Source organism: Episyrphus balteatus, chromosome 1 (genome assembly GCF_945859705.1).
Source record: "Episyrphus balteatus chromosome 1, idEpiBalt1.1, whole genome shotgun sequence".
Taxonomy (NCBI): Eukaryota; Metazoa; Arthropoda; class Insecta; order Diptera; family Syrphidae; genus Episyrphus; species Episyrphus balteatus.
In genome coordinates, this window is record NC_079134.1 from 138,423,097 (window position 1) to 138,442,681 (window position 19,585).

The following is a 19,585-nucleotide window of genomic DNA, read 5'->3' on the forward strand; positions in this document are numbered from 1 at the left end:
TGGTCTGCAAAATTTAACTTTTTTTTTCTCCTTCAAATAATTTTTTGATATTATAAAAGATTAGACTTTCCTGAATCTAAATCTGGTTTCAGAAAAATTCTATCAGGTACCATTTTTGTAAAAATGATTTTTGAAAATTGTGGGTAGTTTCTAAAAAATCACCCTTTTAGAATACTTTGATTTCGTATAAAATTAAAACTGTTTGTCGCATTGAGCTCAAATTTGGATGATTTATTCCTCATAATAATTTGATGTGCTGAGTTAAAATCCGAAGTCAAAAAAATTCTATCACGTCAGAATTTTGAGATATTCGTATTAATGTATCACAAAATCAAGTTTTTTTTAGAAAATCTAAACAAAAACTACTATATCTCAAAAACCAGAGCTGACCGAAATTTTTTGAGTTCGGATTCAAAATCAGCACACTAAATTTCATTAGAAAAGTATACTTTTGTTCTAGGGAGAAAGATATATTAATTTTTAGAGATCGGTTTCTTTATGGTAAGATATGCCAAACCCACTAAACTTACATAAATTAAGATATCTCGGAGAAGAAAAGAGATATTGAGAAGATTGAAACTGAATTTGAAAGAAAAAAGTAAGTTATTTTATAAACCGTAACAATTTTAATTGAAAATTAAATTGAAAAGATAACATTATGCCAAAATATTTCTTCGAAAACAGCAAATAAATGGGTTTTTGAGATTTTCTAACGGGAATATCTAAAAAACGTCACGTGCTAGGTCTATTCTGACTTCGGTTTCGGAATCAGCATACGAAAATCCTTTAGAAAAGTATAGTTTTATTTAAAGGAGGATTTCCTTGCAGACCAGTGTTATAAGCCCAAAACCCTTAAAGCGTGAGTGAGTTTCGACCAAAAATAATCCTTTTCCAACTATTTCTAGAGCAAAGACACTTCGGTGTGAACTTAATTACAATTCGAGTGGATATGATAATAACCCCGGCCTCCGGAATATCGAGTTTTTACTGTACGTTCACTCTGTTTGTTGGATTCTGTTGTACAATATTAAAGTATCTCTTTGCAAGTTGATGTCGACTATACACTATACAAATGTATACACATAAATATATAAATATCTCGTCTCCAACTCTCCGAATCCAAAGTTAGAGCTAAGTTAATTTAAAGTTCAAGTACTCTGTACGGGATATTATTATAGTCAGACATCAGTTGGATCGAATCGAACTACCAGACCAGTAGTATAGTATGTAATATCGTATAATAGAGTGTGGATGAACAATATAATTCTATTGGGAGTCTCTCTGTGTTCCATTGTGTCATTCTGTTCGTTCGTTTTGTATTGTAAATTTCATAGTCGATGACCACCACCAAGAGTATAATAGAATATAATAATAATTCTATTCTGGATTGAGGTCTCCGGCGCACAGAAATTTTTTTTTAATTATAATGAAAAATACATTTTAAAGAATAAAAGAAAAACAAAAAAAAAAGATACAAAAATTTTTTGTTAGCATATTGCTCGATTCGATTTAAGCCGCAAATGGTCTGTGTGCGATTTCTCCTCCTTCCTTTTGTGGATTTTAATTTATTTTTTTGTTTTGTTTTTTGTTTAATTTAATTTTTTAATTCTCTGTTGTCTGAATAATATTTATGGTATAGCTGCAAAAAGTTACGCTGGAATCAATAAAATTATAAAGAAAACAACAAAATAGTTTAATGTGAAAATTCGATTTAAACTATCAGAATATCTTTTAAACCGGAAGATACAAAGATTTATTTTTTATTTTTCGTTTGTGCGTTCTCATTCAACAAAAAGATACAAAAGACACCAAGAACTTTTTATAAAATAATAAATAATCATCTCATCTCGAAGACGATGGACGATAATATGATTGTCGTCAGTCGTCGTTGGTAATTTTAATTTTTATTGATTGACACGAATGTAACTCGGTTAATTGTTTCTCTTTGTACAAAAATTAACTCATCAATTGAAGAAAATATTTTCTTGGAAAGCAATTAAAATATCTCATAAACATATTGAAAAAGACAAAAAAGAATTCTCTGTTCAATGTTAAAATCAGAGTCAAAAATAAAAAGTAACGAAAAAACTATCTCTCTGAAGATGATGTGTGTTTAGTAAACCTCTACCTACCCTATACCGTCTCAGTGGGAGGGCATGTTAAGTGCATATTATAAATTAGATACAAAAGTATCTTTTGTGTGTCGGGAAAGTCATATCTCATATCGAGAAAAAAAAGTATCTCACGATCCATTACCATATCTAAATAATGTGATTATTGAATAGAAATGATAATATTTGAAGTCAAGAGGAGAATTGTAATAATAAATTTCTATTCAACAAATATAGTGATTGTGAAACTAATAAATTAACAGTGGAATTATTATTATTATTGTCTGTCACTGTCATTTTGGATTTACACACACGCATAGACAGAAAAGATGGATTTGAATTGTCATCGGAATGAAATAGAGCAGTTTTTATTTGGTAAGTTTTATATCTTCTTTTCTGCAGTGAAATGATATTTAGGGTGGAGTATTGATGCAATTACATGAGAATAAGTATATCCTTATGATTTATAGGTATTTTGTGGTTTTGTTTTAATATAAAAATCACTCAAGCAAATAATAATAATAAAAATAAAAATGGGTAAACATTAGTCTATTAAAGTTTTTATTGGAAGGTATCTACGTGTTTACAATACGGTGCACTTGGTTATAGACATTTGAAATTTTAGAATTGACTGTAAGGTAGATTGAATTCATCTTATAGGTTTTAGAATTAGGCTCAATTTATTCACACTCCATTAAATTTAAAGTCACCATTTAAAAAGCCATTTGTATGCGATTTGACAGATTTTTAATTTTTAATGGAGATTTTAAATATAATGGAGAGTGAATAAATTGGGACTTTATGTAGTTTAGATTGTTTAAGCCTCTTACCCACCTAGTAACCCAAATTGGAGGAAATTTTCTTATTTTAAATGTTTTTTTTTTTTAATTCAAAAAAGTTGATTCAATTTTATTTCTCCCACGACAAATAAATATAATAAAACAAAAACCTAAAATTCGTCCTTAAAATTAAACAATTTCTAAAATTAATTTGAGCTGCAACAAAAGAATACAACTAGATTTAATTTATTCTTTTATTAGGTATATAGTTTGGCTTTCTGGAAAAAAAATAAAAATCTGGGGTCGAATTACGGCATAAGTTCGTTAACGAATGGTTGCTATGTGTCCCTATCGTTTTCTAATAATTAAATAGAGACAAAAATAAACAAAACGTTAACTTATAATCGTAATCGTGTGCCGTAATGCGACCCCTGTATTTTTATGATAATTTAATTAAAAAAAAAAACAAAAATAAATTTAATTTTTAGTGACATTTTTTTTTACTTCAACTAAAAAGTAAAAACCAAACTTTCAACCGTTTTCGAAAAATTAATTTTTCAAAAGAAAATTTCAATACCTATTTTTTTTCACCGCAAACACTTATTTTATAATTTACGCTAGCGGCCTTGAAAACCGAGCCAGATTAGTTTCAAGAGAATACGAAATTATACTTACATAAATGCACCTGGTTTTTCTAAATTTGAACGTTGTTTCCTATGGAACAAGATGTAACTAGTTAAAATAATATGAACGACTAGGTCGCACGTACCTACCTGCTCTTGAACTTTAAAACACTTTTATGGTAGTAACATAACTTGTAAACTTGTAAATATCGGGACTATTAATACCTAGTCAATCGAAGTACTCATATTCTCTAAATTAAATAGTCAATTTGACTATTAAAATAGATATATGTGACTATTTAAATAGTCAATAATGACTATTTAAAATAGTTATCCCGCTTTTGACTACCTATTAAAATAGTTATTTTTTTTTCTGTGTATAGCTATACATTTTAAAGAAATTTGGTTCAAGAAATTTTTTTTGTTATTTGACTTTTTGAGAAAAACCAAAAATGAATTTATTTTGCAATTATTGTATTGAATATTACGTGTGCAAAGTTTAATCAAAATTGATGGAGCCGATTTCGAGAAGATTTCAAAAACTCAAAAAAATTATTATGAGAGGTACCTACACAAAAACAAAAAGAAATAACTTTCAGAATTCCATTAGAATCATCTGTAACAAATTTGAAAAAAAATCCGTTTACCCGTTTAGACTGTAAAAATGTGTACCTATACAGATGGACGCACAGACGGGCGGAATCATCGTAATGTTGGTGTTTTATTAAAACCTTTTTTGATGCGAAACCAATACTTGCCCTATAGAGCAAGTAAAAAATCTAGTACACTTCTTCGGAGTATAATCAACAATATTCTCATTTGATATAAAAAAAAAGCAATAATTGTAAGCAAAGTGCAGAATTTCTAAGACAAAAATGGCTCCTCTTTTCTAAGACATTAAAAACAAACAAAAAAACGATTTTCAAAATTCCATAAAAAATCATATGTACAAACAAAATAAAATGCACGACTAGGTCGCACGAACGTGATCCTAGGATTAAAGTTGCTAGAATTGTTAGGACTTTTTGTATAGAAATATAGTTAATGCAATTAAAAAAAATTTTGTAAACACATAAAACCGTTTTCCAAAGGAATTAAACAACATCTGAAATCAAATTGCTCTCCAAAACAAGTATGAAATTTCATTTGATTTATTGAGATGCATAGGTATTAAGAAAAAAAAATTCTAAATCGTTAGAGCCGTTCAAAAAAAAACTATTTTTTTATATAACTAAATAATTTTTTGTTTTAACAAATTTCAAATTTTATAAAATCGGTAAATTCCAAAAATCCCTCTAGAGAGTGGTGAGTCACCAAATAACGTTACATACCAAGTTTGACGTTAATCGGTCCATCTGTTTAGGCCAGGCATGTCAAACTCAATGGTTACAAGGAGCCAAAAAAGCGAGATAAAAATTTTTGTAGGCTGCAGAACATGTTAAGCTACAATTTTTATAGGTAAAATAGGGCATTTTAACGAATTTGGAACTTACTTCGTAGTCAAACTAGGAATCGCTTTCCTCCATTTTCACATGATTCGGCATTAATTCTATGTTTATGGAACAAATCGAAAAAAATCAAGAGAACTTGTCTTTCAAGAAATATTCTGCAAGCCTTTTTCGTATTCAATTTTATAGTTTAGATTTTTTTGCGTAGTATTTTTGATACGTAAAATCCTGGTTTATCTTCTGATGTTCCAAAAGAGCTAGGTTGCATTTGAATGCACATTTGCATTTGAATGTTGCATTTGTTCACATATTCTTTCCTATGAATTTTCCTCGCAGTTTTGAGTTTAACTCAGATAAATGTTTTGCTATATCTAGGTAGGTATCATGAATTATAAACTCTGCAACCATTTAAGATATCAAGACAAAGACATCCTGGTTTAAAGACTTTTATCATTAAAAACTAAAAAAATTCCCAAGCCCCAGAATCGTTTGTAGGTTAACTCAGAATATTCGCTTCCTAGTTCACTTTAAGAAATCACATAACTTACCCTGATTTAAACCACGAGATCTTATAAAATTTGTTATTTTGTTTGGTTTTGTCCCATATTTATTTGTTGATTAGGAAAAAAAGGAGGTGCATGTGTAAAATCTAAATTATAATCTAAAACTCAAAATTAATAAAAATGTGGACAGGGCCACAAAGTAATTCGTTGTGGGACGCACTGACCAAGTCGTGTTTTTTTTTGTCAATGAATACCTTTTATTGATGATATTTTTTAGTAGATACTTAATTAATTAGAAGTTATTGGACACTGTGGCGTATGTGTAACTTTTTCCATTCAATTGACAGTATATAAAAAAAATAGTTATTTCCGAATATTAGAATGATTTTGATTTTACTGTTTATTAAAAGCTTAACAAAAGATTAGGTAAAAGCATCATTTTGATAAATTACTTAGGTATATGGTATAGTCCAGAGATACCCAGAAGGAGATCGGAAACTTTCGTACCCTCAAAATTGCCTTCAGAGAGTTTTTAAAACTGTCCCACACCTTAGCAAGATCATATTAAAAAAAATGTTTAATAAAAAATAAAGTGTAAGACTTCTCACCATTTTCCTGATATTCCATAGCCAATGAACAAAAAATTAACTTCCGCACCAACCAATAGATATGTTTATTTAACTAATCAATAAGTGCAATCATAATAAAGTGTTATTTGAATTCCTAAGTGTATCTACTCAAGCGAACTAGACTGTATTGATAAAAAGAAAAACATAGGTACGTCTATGTGTCTATTCCCAGACAGTTGAAGTACCTCTTAGTTACCAGAAACCTCAACTTAAGAAGGTTAAATTGTGGTTTATGATGACTAGGTACCACAACTACCGACTTGTAATGACACTTAAACTTTGGTGGGTTTTAGTGAAATTCAAGAATTAAAAAAGATTTCTCTAAATCGGTTTGATTTACGAACTAACAGCGCACAAAAGTAAATAATGTGTAATGTAATGAAAGGTTGGGCTATTAATTTATTCTACAAATTAAATCTTTTTACCTAAGATCACAAGAAAATAAATACAAAGAAAGAATGTCGCCACAATCTAAAAGAAATTTATTTTGTTTCCTTTTGTTAATGTGCATTTATGTTAACTACCTTTTCATTATGAACCTCCGCACAACTTCCGGCAGCAATTAACTACAAAAGTTAATTACTGGTCCGGTTTGGTCAGTAAAAATATGAGCTGCATGGAAAAGAAGAACAACAATGGAAATGTACACAAATTTACTTTGTTCGTGTTTCTGGAAGATTGCGAAAAGCTTTTTGATCTAATTTTTGTATGAGGAGTAGGTATTTCAATATGATTCCATTTAAGTATTTGCACTTACTTGTATGATGTCATTTTACCAGATGGGATAGATTTCATTAATCAGTAAGCGTGTTACTTTATGTGGTGGGAATGTTCTTTAGACTGGTACAGATATTTGATGAAATAATATATTCAGAGTGATTCACTTCTATGAAATGCGTCAAGTGGCTAGATCGTGTAACATTAAACCGAACAAGAACGAGAATAAATTTTTGCTTACCGTTATTGAATAGAGAATGTAGTTTAAAAAAAGTCATTAAGTTGGTACATACAAGATACTTAACTTATCTATATCTCTTATATTTTATTTCAAAATCATTTTACATTTCTCAAAAAGAAAACTGACATAGCAACACGTTCGGTAGCCTTTATTTTTTGGTTTTAGTACAGTTATAAGTTTAGCTATCAGCTATTTCAGGCTTATCCATTTTTTACCGGACACCCTGTATAGGTTTCTAGATATTATGAAACAATTTTAAAAGCGACTTTAGTCTTCGACTTTTGTCGTCGACTTTAGTCTTCGACTTTTGTCGTCGACTTTAGTCGTCGACTTTAGTCTTCGACTTTATTCGTCGACTTTAGTCTTCGACTTTTGTCGTCGACTTTAGTCATCGACTTTAGTCTTCGACTTTTGTCGTCGACTTTAGTCTTCGACTTTTGTCGTCGACTTTAGTCTTCGACTTTTGTCGTCGACTTTAGTCGTCGTCTCTAGTCTTCGACTTTTCTCGTCGACTTTTGTCGTCGACTTTATTCTTCGACTTTAGTCGTCGACTTTAATCTTCGACTTTAGTCGTTGACTTTAGTCTTCGACTTTTGTCGTCGATTTTAGTCGTCGACTTTTGTCGTCGACTTTTTTCGTCGACTTTTGTCGTCGACTTTTGCCGTCGACTTTTGTCGTCGACTTTAGTCGCCGACTTTTGTCGTCGACTTGAGTTGTCGACTTTTGTCGTCGACTTTTGTCGTCGACTTTTGTCGTCGACTTTTGTCGTCGACTTTTGTCGTCGACTTTTGTCGTCGACTTTTGTCGTCGACTTTTGTCGTCGATTTAAGTCGTCGACTTTTATCGTCGACTTTTGTCGTCGACTTTTGTCGTCGACTTTTGTCGTCGACTTTTGTCGTCGACTTTTGTCGTCGACTTTTGTCGTCGACTTTTGTCGTCGACTTTTGTCGTCGACTTTTGTCGTCGACTTTAGTCTTCGACTTTTGTCGTCGACTTTAGTCTTCGACTTTTGTCGTCGACTTTAGTCTTCGATTTTAGTCGTCGACTTTTGTCGTCGACTTTTGCCGTCGACTTTTGTCGTCGACTTTTGTCGTCGATTTTAGTCGTCGACTTTTATCGTCGACTTTTGTCGTCGACTTTTGTCGTCGACTTTTGTCGTCGACTTTTGTCGTCGACTTTTGTCGTCGACTTTTGCCGTCGACTTTAGTCGTCGACTTTGGTCGTCGATTTTAGTCGTCGACTTTGTCGTCGACTTTTATCATCGACTTTTGTCGTCGACTTTTGTCGTCGACTTTTGTCGTCGACTTTTGTCGTCGACTTTTGTCGTCGACTTTAGTCTTCGACTTTTGTCGTCGACTTTAGTCTTCGACTTTAGTCGCCGACTTTTGTCGTCGACTTTTGCTGTCGACTTTTGTCGTCGACTTTAGTCTTCGACTTTTGTCGTCGACTTTAGTCTTCGACTTTATTCGTCGACTTTAGTCTTCGACTTTTGTCGTCGATTTTAGTCGTCGACTTTTGTCGTCGACTTTTTTCGTCGACTTTTGTCGTCGACTTTTGCCGTCGACTTTTGTCGTCGACTTTAGTCGCCGACTTTTGTCGTCGACTTTAGTCGTCGACTTTTGTCGTCGACTTTTGTCGTCGACTTTTGTCGTCGACTTTTGTCGTCGACTTTTGTCGTCGACTTTTGTCGTCGACTTTTGTCGTCGACTTTTGTCGTCGACTTTTGTCGTCGATTTAAGTCGTCGACTTTTATCGTCGACTTTTGTCGTCGACTTTTGTCGTCGACTTTTGTCGTCGACTTTTGTCGTCGACTTTTGTCGTCGACTTTTGTCGTCGACTTTTGTCGTCGACTTTAGTCTTCGACTTTTGTCGTCGACTTTAGTCTTCGACTTTAGTCGTCGACTTTAGTCTTCGACTTTTGTCGTCGACTTTAGTCTTCGATTTTAGTCGTCGACTTTTGCCGTCGACTTTTGTCGTCGACTTTTGTCGTCGATTTTAGTCGTCGACTTTTATCGTCGACTTTTGTCGTCGACTTTTGTCGTCGACTTTTGTCGTCGACTTTTGTCGTCGACTTTTGTCGTCGACTTTTGCCGTCGACTTTTGTCGTCGACTTTTATCGACGACTTTAGTCGTCGACTTTGGTCGTCGATTTTAGTCGTCGACTTTGTCGTCGACTTTTATCATCGACTTTTGTCGTCGACTTTTGTCGTCGACTTTTGTCGTCGACTTTTGTCGTCGACTTTTGTCGTCGACTTTAGTCTTCGACTTTTGTCGTCGACTTTAGTCTTCGACTTTAGTCGCCGACTTTTGTCGTCGACTTTTGCTGTCGACTTTTGTCGTCGACTTTAGTCTTCGACTTTTGTCGTCGACTTTAGTCTTCGACTTTTGTCTTCGACTTTTGTTGTCGACTTTTGTCGTCGACTTTTGTCGTCGACTTTTGTCGTCGACTTTTGTCGTCGACTTTTGTCGTCGACTTTTGTCGTTGACTTTTGTCGTCGACTTTTGTCGTCGACTTTTGTCGTCGACTTTTGTCGTCGACTTTTGTAGTCGATTTTAGTCGTCGACTTTTGTCGTCGACTTTTGTCGTCGACTTTAGTCGTCGACTTTTGTCGTCGACTTTAGTCGTCGACTTTTGTCGTCGACTTTAGTCGTCGACTTTAGTCGTCGACTTTTGTCGTCGACTTTTGTAGTCGACTTTAGTCGTCAACTTTAGTCGTCGACTTTTGTCGTCGATTTTAGTCGTCGACTTTTGTCGTCGATTTTAGTCATCGACTTTTGTCGTCGACTTTTGCCGTCGACTTTTGTCGTCGACTTTTGTCGTTGATTTTAGTCGTCGACTTTTGTCGTCGACTTTTGTCGTCGACTTTTGTCGTCGACTTTTGTCGTCGACTTTTGTCGTCGACTTTTGTCGTCGACTTTTTTCATAATCGAAAGAAGTGGAAAAGATTAAAATCTTATATTCCTTTGGCTTTAGCCAAAGGAATATAAGATTTTAATCTTTTCCACTTCTTTCGATTATAAACTCTAAATTGGTCAATAAATCATCTTTAATGTCGACTTTTTTCGTCGACTTTTGTCGTCGACTTTTGCCGTCGACTTTTGTCGTCGACTTTTGTCGTCGACTTTTGTCGTCGACCTTTGTCGTCGACTTTTGTCGTCGACTTTTGTCGTCGACTTTTGTCGTCGACTTTTGTCGTCGACTTTTGTCGTCGACTTTTGTCGTCGACTTTTGTCGTCGACTTTTGTCGTCGACTTTAGTCTTCGACTTTTGTCGTCGACTTTAGTCTTCGACTTTAGTCGCCGACTTTTGTCGTCGACTTTTGTCGTCGACTTTTGTCGTCGACTTTAGTCTTTTGTCGTCGACTTTAGTCTTCGACTTTTGTCGTCGACTTTTGTCGTCGACTTTAGTCGTCGACTTTGGTCGTCGATTTTAGTCGTCGACTTTGTCGTCGACTTTGTCGTCGACTTTTATCATCGACTTTTGTCGTCGACTTTAGTCTTCGACTTTTGTCGTCGACTTTTGTCGTCGACTTTTGTCGTCGACTTTTGTCGTCGACTTTTGTCGTCGACTTTTGTCGTCGACTTTTGTAGTCGATTTTAGTCGTCGACTTTTGTCGTCGACTTTTGTCGTCGACTTTTGTCGTCGACTTTAGTCTTCGACTTTAGTCTTCGACTTTTGTCGTCGACTTTTGTCGTCGACTTTTGTCGTCGACTTTTGTCGTCGACTTTTGTCGTCGACTTTTGTCGTCGACTTTTGTCGTCGACTTTTGTCGTCGACTTTAGTCGTCGACTTTTGTCGTCGACTTTTGTCGTCGACTTTTGTCGTCGACTTTTGTCGTCGACTTTTGTAGTCGATTTTAGTCGTCGACTTTTGTCGTCGACTTTAGTCTTCGACTTTAGTCTTCGACTTTAGTCTTCGACTTTAGTCTTCGACTTTTGTCGTCGACTTTTGTCGTCGACTTTTGTCGTCGACTTTTGTCGTCGACTTTAGTCGTCGCTTTAGTCGTCGACTTTTGTCGTCGACTTTAGTCGTCGACTTTAGTCTTCGACTTTATTCGTCGACTTTAGTCTTCGACTTTTGTCGTCGACTTTAGTCATCGACTTTAGTCTTCGACTTTTGTCGTCGACTTTAGTCTTCGACTTTTGTCGTCGACTTTAGTCTTCGACTTTTGTCGTCGACTTTAGTCTTCGACTTTAGTCGTCGACTTTAATCTTCGACTTTAGTCGTTGACTTTAGTCTTCGACTTTTGTCGTCGATTTTAGTCGTCGACTTTTGTCGTCGACTTTTTTCGTCGACTTTTGTCGTCGACTTTTGCCGTCGACTTTTGTCGTCGACTTTAGTCGCCGACTTTTGTCGTCGACTTTAGTCGTCGACTTTTGTCGTCGACTTTATTCTTCGACTTTAGTCGTCGACTTTAATCTTCGACTTTAGTCGTTGACTTTAGTCTTCGACTTTTGTCGTCGATTTTAGTCGTCGACTTTTGTCGTCGACTTTTTTCGTCGACTTTTGTCGTCGACTTTTGCCGTCGACTTTTGTCGTCGACTTTAGTCGCCGACTTTTGTCGTCGACTTTAGTCGTCGACTTTTGTCGTCGACTTTTGTCGTCGACTTTTGTCGTCGACTTTTGTCGTCGACTTTTGTCGTCGACTTTTGTCGTCGACTTTTGTCGTCGACTTTTGTCGTCGATTTAAGTCGTCGACTTTTATCGTCGACTTTTGTCGTCGACTTTTGTCGTCGACTTTTGTCGTCGACTTTTGTCGTCGACTTTTGTCGTCGACTTTTGTCGTCGACTTTTGTCGTCGACTTTTGTCGTCGACTTTTGTCGTCGACTTTTGTCGTCGACTTTAGTCTTCGACTTTTGTCGTCGACTTTAGTCTTCGACTTTTGTCGTCGACTTTAGTCTTCGATTTTAGTCGTCGACTTTTGTCGTCGACTTTTGCCGTCGACTTTTGTCGTCGATTTTAGTCGTCGACTTTTATCGTCGACTTTTGTCGTCGACTTTTGTCGTCGACTTTTGTCGTCGACTTTTGTCGTCGACTTTTGTCGTCGACTTTTGTCGTCGACTTTTGTCGTCGACTTTTGTCGTCGACTTTTGCCGTCGACTTTTGTCGTCGACTTTTGTCGACGACTTTAGTCGTCGACTTTGGTCGTCGATTTTAGTCGTCGACTTTGTCGTCGACTTTTATCATCGACTTTTGTCGTCGACTTTTGTCGTCGACTTTTGTCGTCGACTTTTGTCGTCGACTTTTGTCGTCGACTTTTGTCGTCGACTTTAGTCTTCGACTTTTGTCGTCGACTTTAGTCTTCGACTTTAGTCGCCGACTTTTGTCGTCGACTTTTGCTGTCGACTTTTGTCGTCGACTTTAGTCTTCGACTTTTGTCGTCGACTTTAGTCTTCGACTTTTGTCTTCGACTTTTGTTGTCGACTTTTGTCGTCGACTTTTGTCGTCGACTTTTGTCGTCGACTTTTGTCGTCGACTTTTGTCGTTGACTTTTGTCGTCGACTTTTGTCGTCGACTTTTGTCGTCGACTTTTGTAGTCGATTTTAGTCGTCGACTTTTGTCGTCGACTTTTGTCGTCGACTTTAGTCGTCGACTTTTGTCGTCGACTTTTGTCGTCGACTTTAGTCGTCGACTTTAGTCGTCGACTTTTGTCGTCGACTTTTGTAGTCGACTTTAGTCGTCAACTTTAGTCGTCGACTTTTGTCGTCGATTTTAGTCGTCGACTTTTGTCGTCGACTTTTGCCGTCGACTTTTGTCGTCGACTTTTGTCGTTGATTTTAGTCGTCGACTTTTGTCGTCGACTTTTGTCGTCGACTTTTGTCGTCGACTTTTGTCGTCGACTTTTGTCGTCGACTTTTTTCGTCGACTTTTGTCGTCGACTTTTGCCGTCGACTTTTGTCGTCGACTTTTGTCGTCGACTTTTGTCGTCGACCTTTGTCGTCGACTTTTGTCGTCGACTTTTGTCGTCGACTTTTGTCGTCGACTTTTGTCGTTGACTTTTGTCGTCGACTTTTGTCGTCGACTTTTGTCGTCGACTTTAGTCTTCGACTTTTGTCGTCGACTTTAGTCTTCGACTTTAGTCGCCGACTTTTGTCGTCGACTTTTGTCGTCGACTTTTGTCGTCGACTTTAGTCTTTTGTCGTCGACTTTAGTCTTCGACTTTTGTCGTCGACTTTTGTCGTCGACTTTAGTCGTCGACTTTGGTCGTCGATTTTAGTCGTCGACTTTGTCGTCGACTTTGTCGTCGACTTTTATCATCGACTTTTGTCGTCGACTTTAGTCTTCGACTTTTGTCGTCGACTTTTGTCGTCGACTTTTGTCGTCGACTTTTGTCGTCGACTTTTGTCGTCGACTTTTGTCGTCGACTTTTGTAGTCGATTTTAGTCGTCGACTTTTGTCGTCGACTTTTGTCGTCGACTTTTGTCGTCGACTTTAGTCTTCGACTTTAGTCTTCGACTTTTGTCGTCGACTTTTGTCGTCGACTTTTGTCGTCGACTTTTGTCGTCGACTTTTGTCGTCGACTTTTGTCGTCGACTTTAGTCGTCGACTTTTGTCGTCGACTTTTGTCGTCGACTTTTGTCGTCGACTTTTGTAGTCGATTTTAGTCGTCGACTTTTGTCGTCGACTTTAGTCTTCGACTTTAGTCTTCGACTTTTGTCGTCGACTTTTGTCGTCGACTTTTGTCGTCGACTTTTGTCGTCGACTTTAGTCGTCGCTTTAGTCGTCGACTTTAGTCGTCGACTTTAGTCGTCGACTTTTGTCGTCTACTTAAGTCGTCTACTTAAGTCGTCTACTTAAGTCGTCTACTTAAGTCGTCTACTTAAGTCGTCTACTTAACCCTTAACTATAGTGGTGAAAATTTGTGGTGTTTTGAAATGATAAAATAAAATACAAAATTGAATTTTTTTATAAATTTTGTTTTTAAGCATCAAAAGATAACAATTTAAAAAAAAATAAAAAAAAAAAAAAAAAAAAGAGAAAATTCATTTTCAACGGTTTTTATTAACTTTTTAAAAGTTGATGTGGGTCCCCTGGACCCACCACTATAGTTAAGGGTTAAGTCGTCTACTTTAGTCTGCGACTTTTGTCGTCGGCATAACCATGGATATTCAAGTCGGCGATCTTTAGTCGTCGACTTTAGTCAACGACTTGAGTTTCCATTGTTCCATTGGAGGTGGTAGTTTATGTCGTCGGCATAACCATGGATATTCAAGTCGGCGATCTTTAGTCGTCGACTTTAGTCAACGACTTGAGTTTCCATTGTTCCATTGGAGGTGGTAGTTTACTAATGAGTAGATCTATTACTACAAATAACACACGATCTTCTACTCGAGGAGATACGAAAGTGTAGTTGGTGTAGTAGATTTCTACTCACGAGTAAACTACCATCTCCAATGGAAAAGGGCTATAGGTACGATTCTGGGGTTTATGTTCAATACGTACCCAGTTTGATAAATTAAGAATTTTTAAGTTTAATTTGAAATTTTAAAATATATTCAGATGATATTTATTTATTATTCAAATCTACGATATTTCATCCATTTTTTTTTTTAGATGAATTAAGTTCCTTTCCACTGCAATTTTAACAGTGATTTTTCCGTTCTATTTTCAGATCTCCGAGATCATTTAAAACACTCCATCGAACCAACAGAATATGAAAACACAGTAAATCTTTTTGGTGATAGCTCCTCCGAATACCAAAATCGCAAATTTCTCGAAAGATGCGAAAGAATATTGAGTCATTTCAGCGATTCCTCAAATAATAATCACAAAGTGGTGCAAAATGGTTTCTCAACACCCGAGAAGTCAACATCAAAAAGTGCTAGAAGTTCTATGCTGGAACATGTAGATTCGGAAGAAATCTCATACTTGGAAATGTCATCTACTCCTCCAAAGAAAGGTAAAAGTTCAAAAGCTCTCTAAAAGCTTAAAGTCCACTTCTAATCTTTAATTTTTATTCAATTCACAGCAATATCAACTGAGTATATCGATTTCCAGGAGCAGAAAATAATCGAAAATCCAATTCAAAAACCAAATCGCGAACCTGATAACGAAGAAGACGACGACGATGATGATAACGAAGAGAATAAGATCTTAGACAAAGGCATTTACGATATTTGTAATGAGTCACCTCAATCCGATGAGGGACTCAAAGTAAATTTAGAAACAGAAAACACTCTAATTCCAGACTGTCCATATGCTGGTCTCCCTGCCTCCCATCTCTCCATTCAAAAGTCTACAAAATTTGGTCAACTACAGCGAATCGAAAAAAGGCTGTTCTTTGATCAATGCAAAAAGTGCTATTGCGGCATTCTTTCCGACTGGCTGCTATGTTACTGTGATGGTGTTACTTCCTTACGTCCAGCTTTTAGCGTACATTTAAAAACCCATGGTGTCGAAGTCGAACATTATGGCGACGGAAAACGTCGAGAGTTGTGCTTCCAGATAACAACCCCAGATCCGAACAAAAAACACGTCTTCCAGTGTAATTCCGAAGTTGAAGCTAAGGAATGGATTCATGCCATCGAAGCTGTAATCCGTGGAGATTCAGCAGCTACACAGTTGGCTTCAACTAAAAGTCCGCGAAAGCTTCCAACGCCACCAATCAGAAAGAAAGCTTTTTCTGATAGTACAAGCACTAGAAGCGACAGTAATAACGATTGCATCTACGAGGAACCTTCTCCTCTCTACAACATGCATCAACCAACAGAGCTTCTTATCGAACGAAGCAAGGAAGAAGATAGTACAGACAGACCAGACATCCCAGAGAAACAGAAATCCATCACAAACATGGCTAAAAAATTTGACTACGATATCCCAAAGTCTCCACCGCTTCCGGTGAATTCAGAGTCTGAAACAGCAGAGCTTTTAGATATATCCCGCAACAATAGTGATTTTCAGACAAAAGTTAAAGATGTCCATAGTAAGTTATCGAGTCAACTTTCAACATCAGGACCTAGTCCGGAACGTCTGAAGAAGATCGTTAAAAAGACCCTATCATCAGACTCAGAATCCTCGGTTATCTCTCCACAACACACTCCTTCAACGAAGGAACAAAAAAAAGCTGTCAAAAGCTCTCAAAAGCACTCAAAATCTCCAAATCAAGAGAAGTCTTCGCGAAATTGGTTTTTGAATCGTCTGAACAAGTCGACATCATCGACCAGAAGTTCAACAGCATCGCCGACAAAATGTAAACAAAGCGAAAAGGAGAATCTATTGAATAATCTCGAGATATGCGATGGCTTTGAAGGGGATTTCATCAGTCCCACCAATGGTGGAGCATCAACTAATGTCAAGGGTAGTAAAGTTAATATGATAATCAATCAGTTCGAAGCAAGTGGTCATCTTGCGATGTTTAGCGTAGAAGCTTTCAATGGAGGACATGGAGATACAAAGTTGAGTTCCTTCCTCGAGAGCGATTGTAATAATTATGAGCCTATAATGACTGGTCCAAGTAGTTTTATGAAAAAGGTGTAATTATAAGAGAAAGAATAAAAGAAGGAGCTTCTTGTAACTATCGAAAAATAAAATAAAGTATTTTAAAATATGGAACAAGTTATCTTTTTACTGGCAATGAAAAAGTTTGAGAAAAGAGATAAGAAGGCCATTAAGCCTTTGACTAAAAAAGTTTATGGTTGGTAGTTTTGGTTTCAGAGGGTTTTGAATTTTCCAATTTTGGGCATGGTACCGACGCATATTAACAAGGATACGAACGCACAGTGGCCCGTATTGAAAAAAAAAAAATTTTAAACGGCTCAAGATACAACTAAAAATTCTAAAGATATGATAGAGCTGCATTTCAAAAATAAACAAATAATTCAGCAACCCGAACTTCTAAAAACTTTTGGTTTTCAGTTATGTATAGAGTTTAAAAAGTCCATCCTTTTGATGTCGCATTCGATGGATTTGGAGAAAATGTTTGAAAATTCCGAATTTTTAGACAAGGGGTAGGTACCCCTTGGATAATTTTCGAAAATCTTTAAAAAATAAATTTGTGATTTTTTTAGCTGAATACATAGGCCTGTTCGGTGTGATCTCATATTTGTAAACCAAAATTTGTTTCGACACTTTTATCCGAAAATATCTGCTTCCGAATGAAGAAAGAAAAAATATTTCGATTGCAAATAATTCAGCAACCCGAACTCCTACAAACTTTTGGTTTTCAGTTATGAATAGAGTCTTAAGAGTCCTTTCTTTTGATTTCTCTTTCGATTGATTTGGAGAAAATTTTTGAAAATTCCGTTTTTTTAGACAAGGGGTACCCCTTAGATAATTTTCGAAAATCTTGAAAAAATAAATTTGTGATTTTTTAACCTGGATACACAGGCCTGTTCACTGTGATCTCATATCTATAAACCAAAACATTTTTCGACACTTTGGTCTGAAAATATCTGCTTTCGAATGAAGAAAAATTAAATTTTACGATTGCAAATAATTCAGCAACCCGAACTCCTACAAACTTTTGGTTTTCAGTTATGAATAGAGTTTAAAAAGTCCATCCTTTTGATGTCGCATTCGATGGATTTGGAGAAAATTTTTGAAAATTCCGAATTTTTAGACAAGGGGTACCCCTTGGATAATTTTCGAAAATCTTAAAAAAATAAATTTGCGATTTTTTTAGCTGAATACATAGGCCTGTTCGGTGTGATCTCATATTTGTAAACCAAAACTTGTTTCGACACTTTTATCCGAAAATATCTGCTTCCAAATGAAGAAAAAAAAATATTTCGATTGCAAATAATTCAGCAACCCGAACTCCTACAAACTTTTGGTTTTCAGTTATGAATAGAGTTTAAAGAGTCCTTCCTTTTGATATTTCATTCCATGGATTTGAAGAAAATTTTTGAAAATTCCGTTTTTTTAGACAAGGGACCCCTTGGATAATTTTCGAAAATCTTAAAAAAATAAATTTGCGATTTTTTTAGCTGAATACAAAGGCGTGTTCAGTGTGATCTCATATCTGTAAACCAAAACTGGTTTCGACACTTTTATCGAAAATATCTGCTTTCGAATGAAGAAAAAATAAAACAATTCGATTGCAAATAATTCAGCAATCCGAACTCCTACAAACTTTTGGTTTTCAGTTATGAATAGAGTTTAAAGAGTCCTTCCTTTTGATATTTCATTCCATGGATTTGAAGAAAATTTTTGAAAATTCCGTTTTTTTAGACAAGGGACCCCTTGGATAATTTTCGAAAATCTTAAAAAAATAAATTTGCGATTTTTTTAGCTGAATACAAAGGCGTGTTCAGTGTGATCTCATATCTGTAAACCAAAACTGGTTTCGACACTTTTATCGAAAATATCTGCTTTCGAATGAAGAAAAAATAAAACAATTCGATTGCAAATAATTCAGCAATCCGAACTCCTACAAACTTTTGGTTTTCAGTTATGAATAGAGTTTAAAGAGTCCTTCCTTTTGATATTTCATTCCATGGATTTGAAGAAAATTTTTGAAAATTCCGGTTTTTTAGACAAGGGTACCCCTTGGATAATTTTCGAAAATCTTAAAAAAATAAATTTGCGATTTTTTTAGCTGAATACAAAGGCGTGTTCAGTGTGATCTCATATCTGTAAACCAAAACTTGTTTCGACACTTTTATCCGAAAATATCTGCTTCCGAATGGAGAAAAAATAAAATATTTCGATTGCAAATAATTCAGCAACCCGAGCTCTTACAGACTTTTGGTTTTCAGTTATGAATAGAGTTTAAAGAGTTCTTCCTTTTGATGTCTCATTCGATGGATTTGGAGAAAATTTTTGAAAATTCCGAATTTTTAGACAAGGGGTACCCCTTGGATAATTTTCGAAAATCTTAAAAAAATAAATTTGTGATTTTTTTTAGCTAAGTACATAGGCATGTTCACTGTGATCTCATATCTGTAAACCAAAACTGGTTTCGACACTTTTATCGAAAATATCTGCTTCCGAATGAAGAAAAAATAAAACAATTCGATTGCAAATAATTCAGCAATCCGAACTCCTACAAACTTTTGGTTTTCAGTTATGAATAGAGTTTAAAAAGTCCATTCTTTTGATGTCGCATTCGATGGATTTGGAGAAAATTTTTGAAAATTCCGAATTTTTAGACAAGGGGTACCCCTTGGATAATTTTCGAAAATCTTAAAAAAATAAATTTGTGATTTTTTTAGCTGAATACATAGGCCTGTTCGGTGTGATCTCATATCTGTAAACCAAAACTTGTTTCGACACTTTTATCCGAAAATATCTGCTTCCGAATGAAGAAAAAATAAAACAATTCGATTGCAAATAATTCAGCAATCCGAACTCCTACAAACTTTTGGTTTTCAGTTATGAATAGAGTTTAAAAAGTCCATTCTTTTGATGTCGCATTCGATGGATTTGGAGAAAATTTTTGAAAATTCCGAATTTTTAGACAAGGGGTACCCCTTGGATAATTTTCGAAAATCTTAAAAAAAATAAATTTGTGATTTTCTTAGCTGAATACATAGGCCTGTTCGGTGTGATCTCATATCTGTAAACCAAAACTTGTTTCGACACTTTTATCCGA

At 35.5% G+C, this 19,585-nt stretch overlaps 1 protein-coding gene across 1 annotated transcript; it reads left to right on the forward strand.

The window, feature by feature from the left end:
• Positions 1-1,157: 1,157 nt before the first annotated feature.
• LOC129906435 (uncharacterized) lies at positions 1,158-16,563 on the forward strand. Its single transcript, XM_055982213.1, has 3 exons — positions 1,158-2,486; positions 14,666-14,953; positions 15,023-16,563. The coding sequence occupies exons 1-3, from the start codon at positions 2,441-2,443 to the stop codon at positions 16,528-16,530; spliced, it is 1,842 nt and encodes a 613-aa protein (XP_055838188.1). The 5' UTR covers positions 1,158-2,440; the 3' UTR covers positions 16,531-16,563.
• The last annotated feature ends 3,022 nt before the right edge of the window (positions 16,564-19,585 follow it).

What these genes read in the sequence shown, in the direction of transcription:
- LOC129906435 (XM_055982213.1), top strand. Translation starts at nt 2,441, where the DNA reads ATGGATTTGAATTGTCATCGGAATGAAATAGAGCAGTTTTTATTTG. An exon ending in AATAGAGCAGTTTTTATTTG is followed by an intron (nt 2,487 to 14,665) that starts GTAAGTTTTATA and finishes TTCTATTTTCAG; the next exon opens with ATCTCCGAGATCATTTAAAA. An exon ending in ATCTACTCCTCCAAAGAAAG is followed by an intron (nt 14,954 to 15,022) that starts GTAAAAGTTCAA and finishes TTCAATTCACAG; the next exon opens with CAATATCAACTGAGTATATC.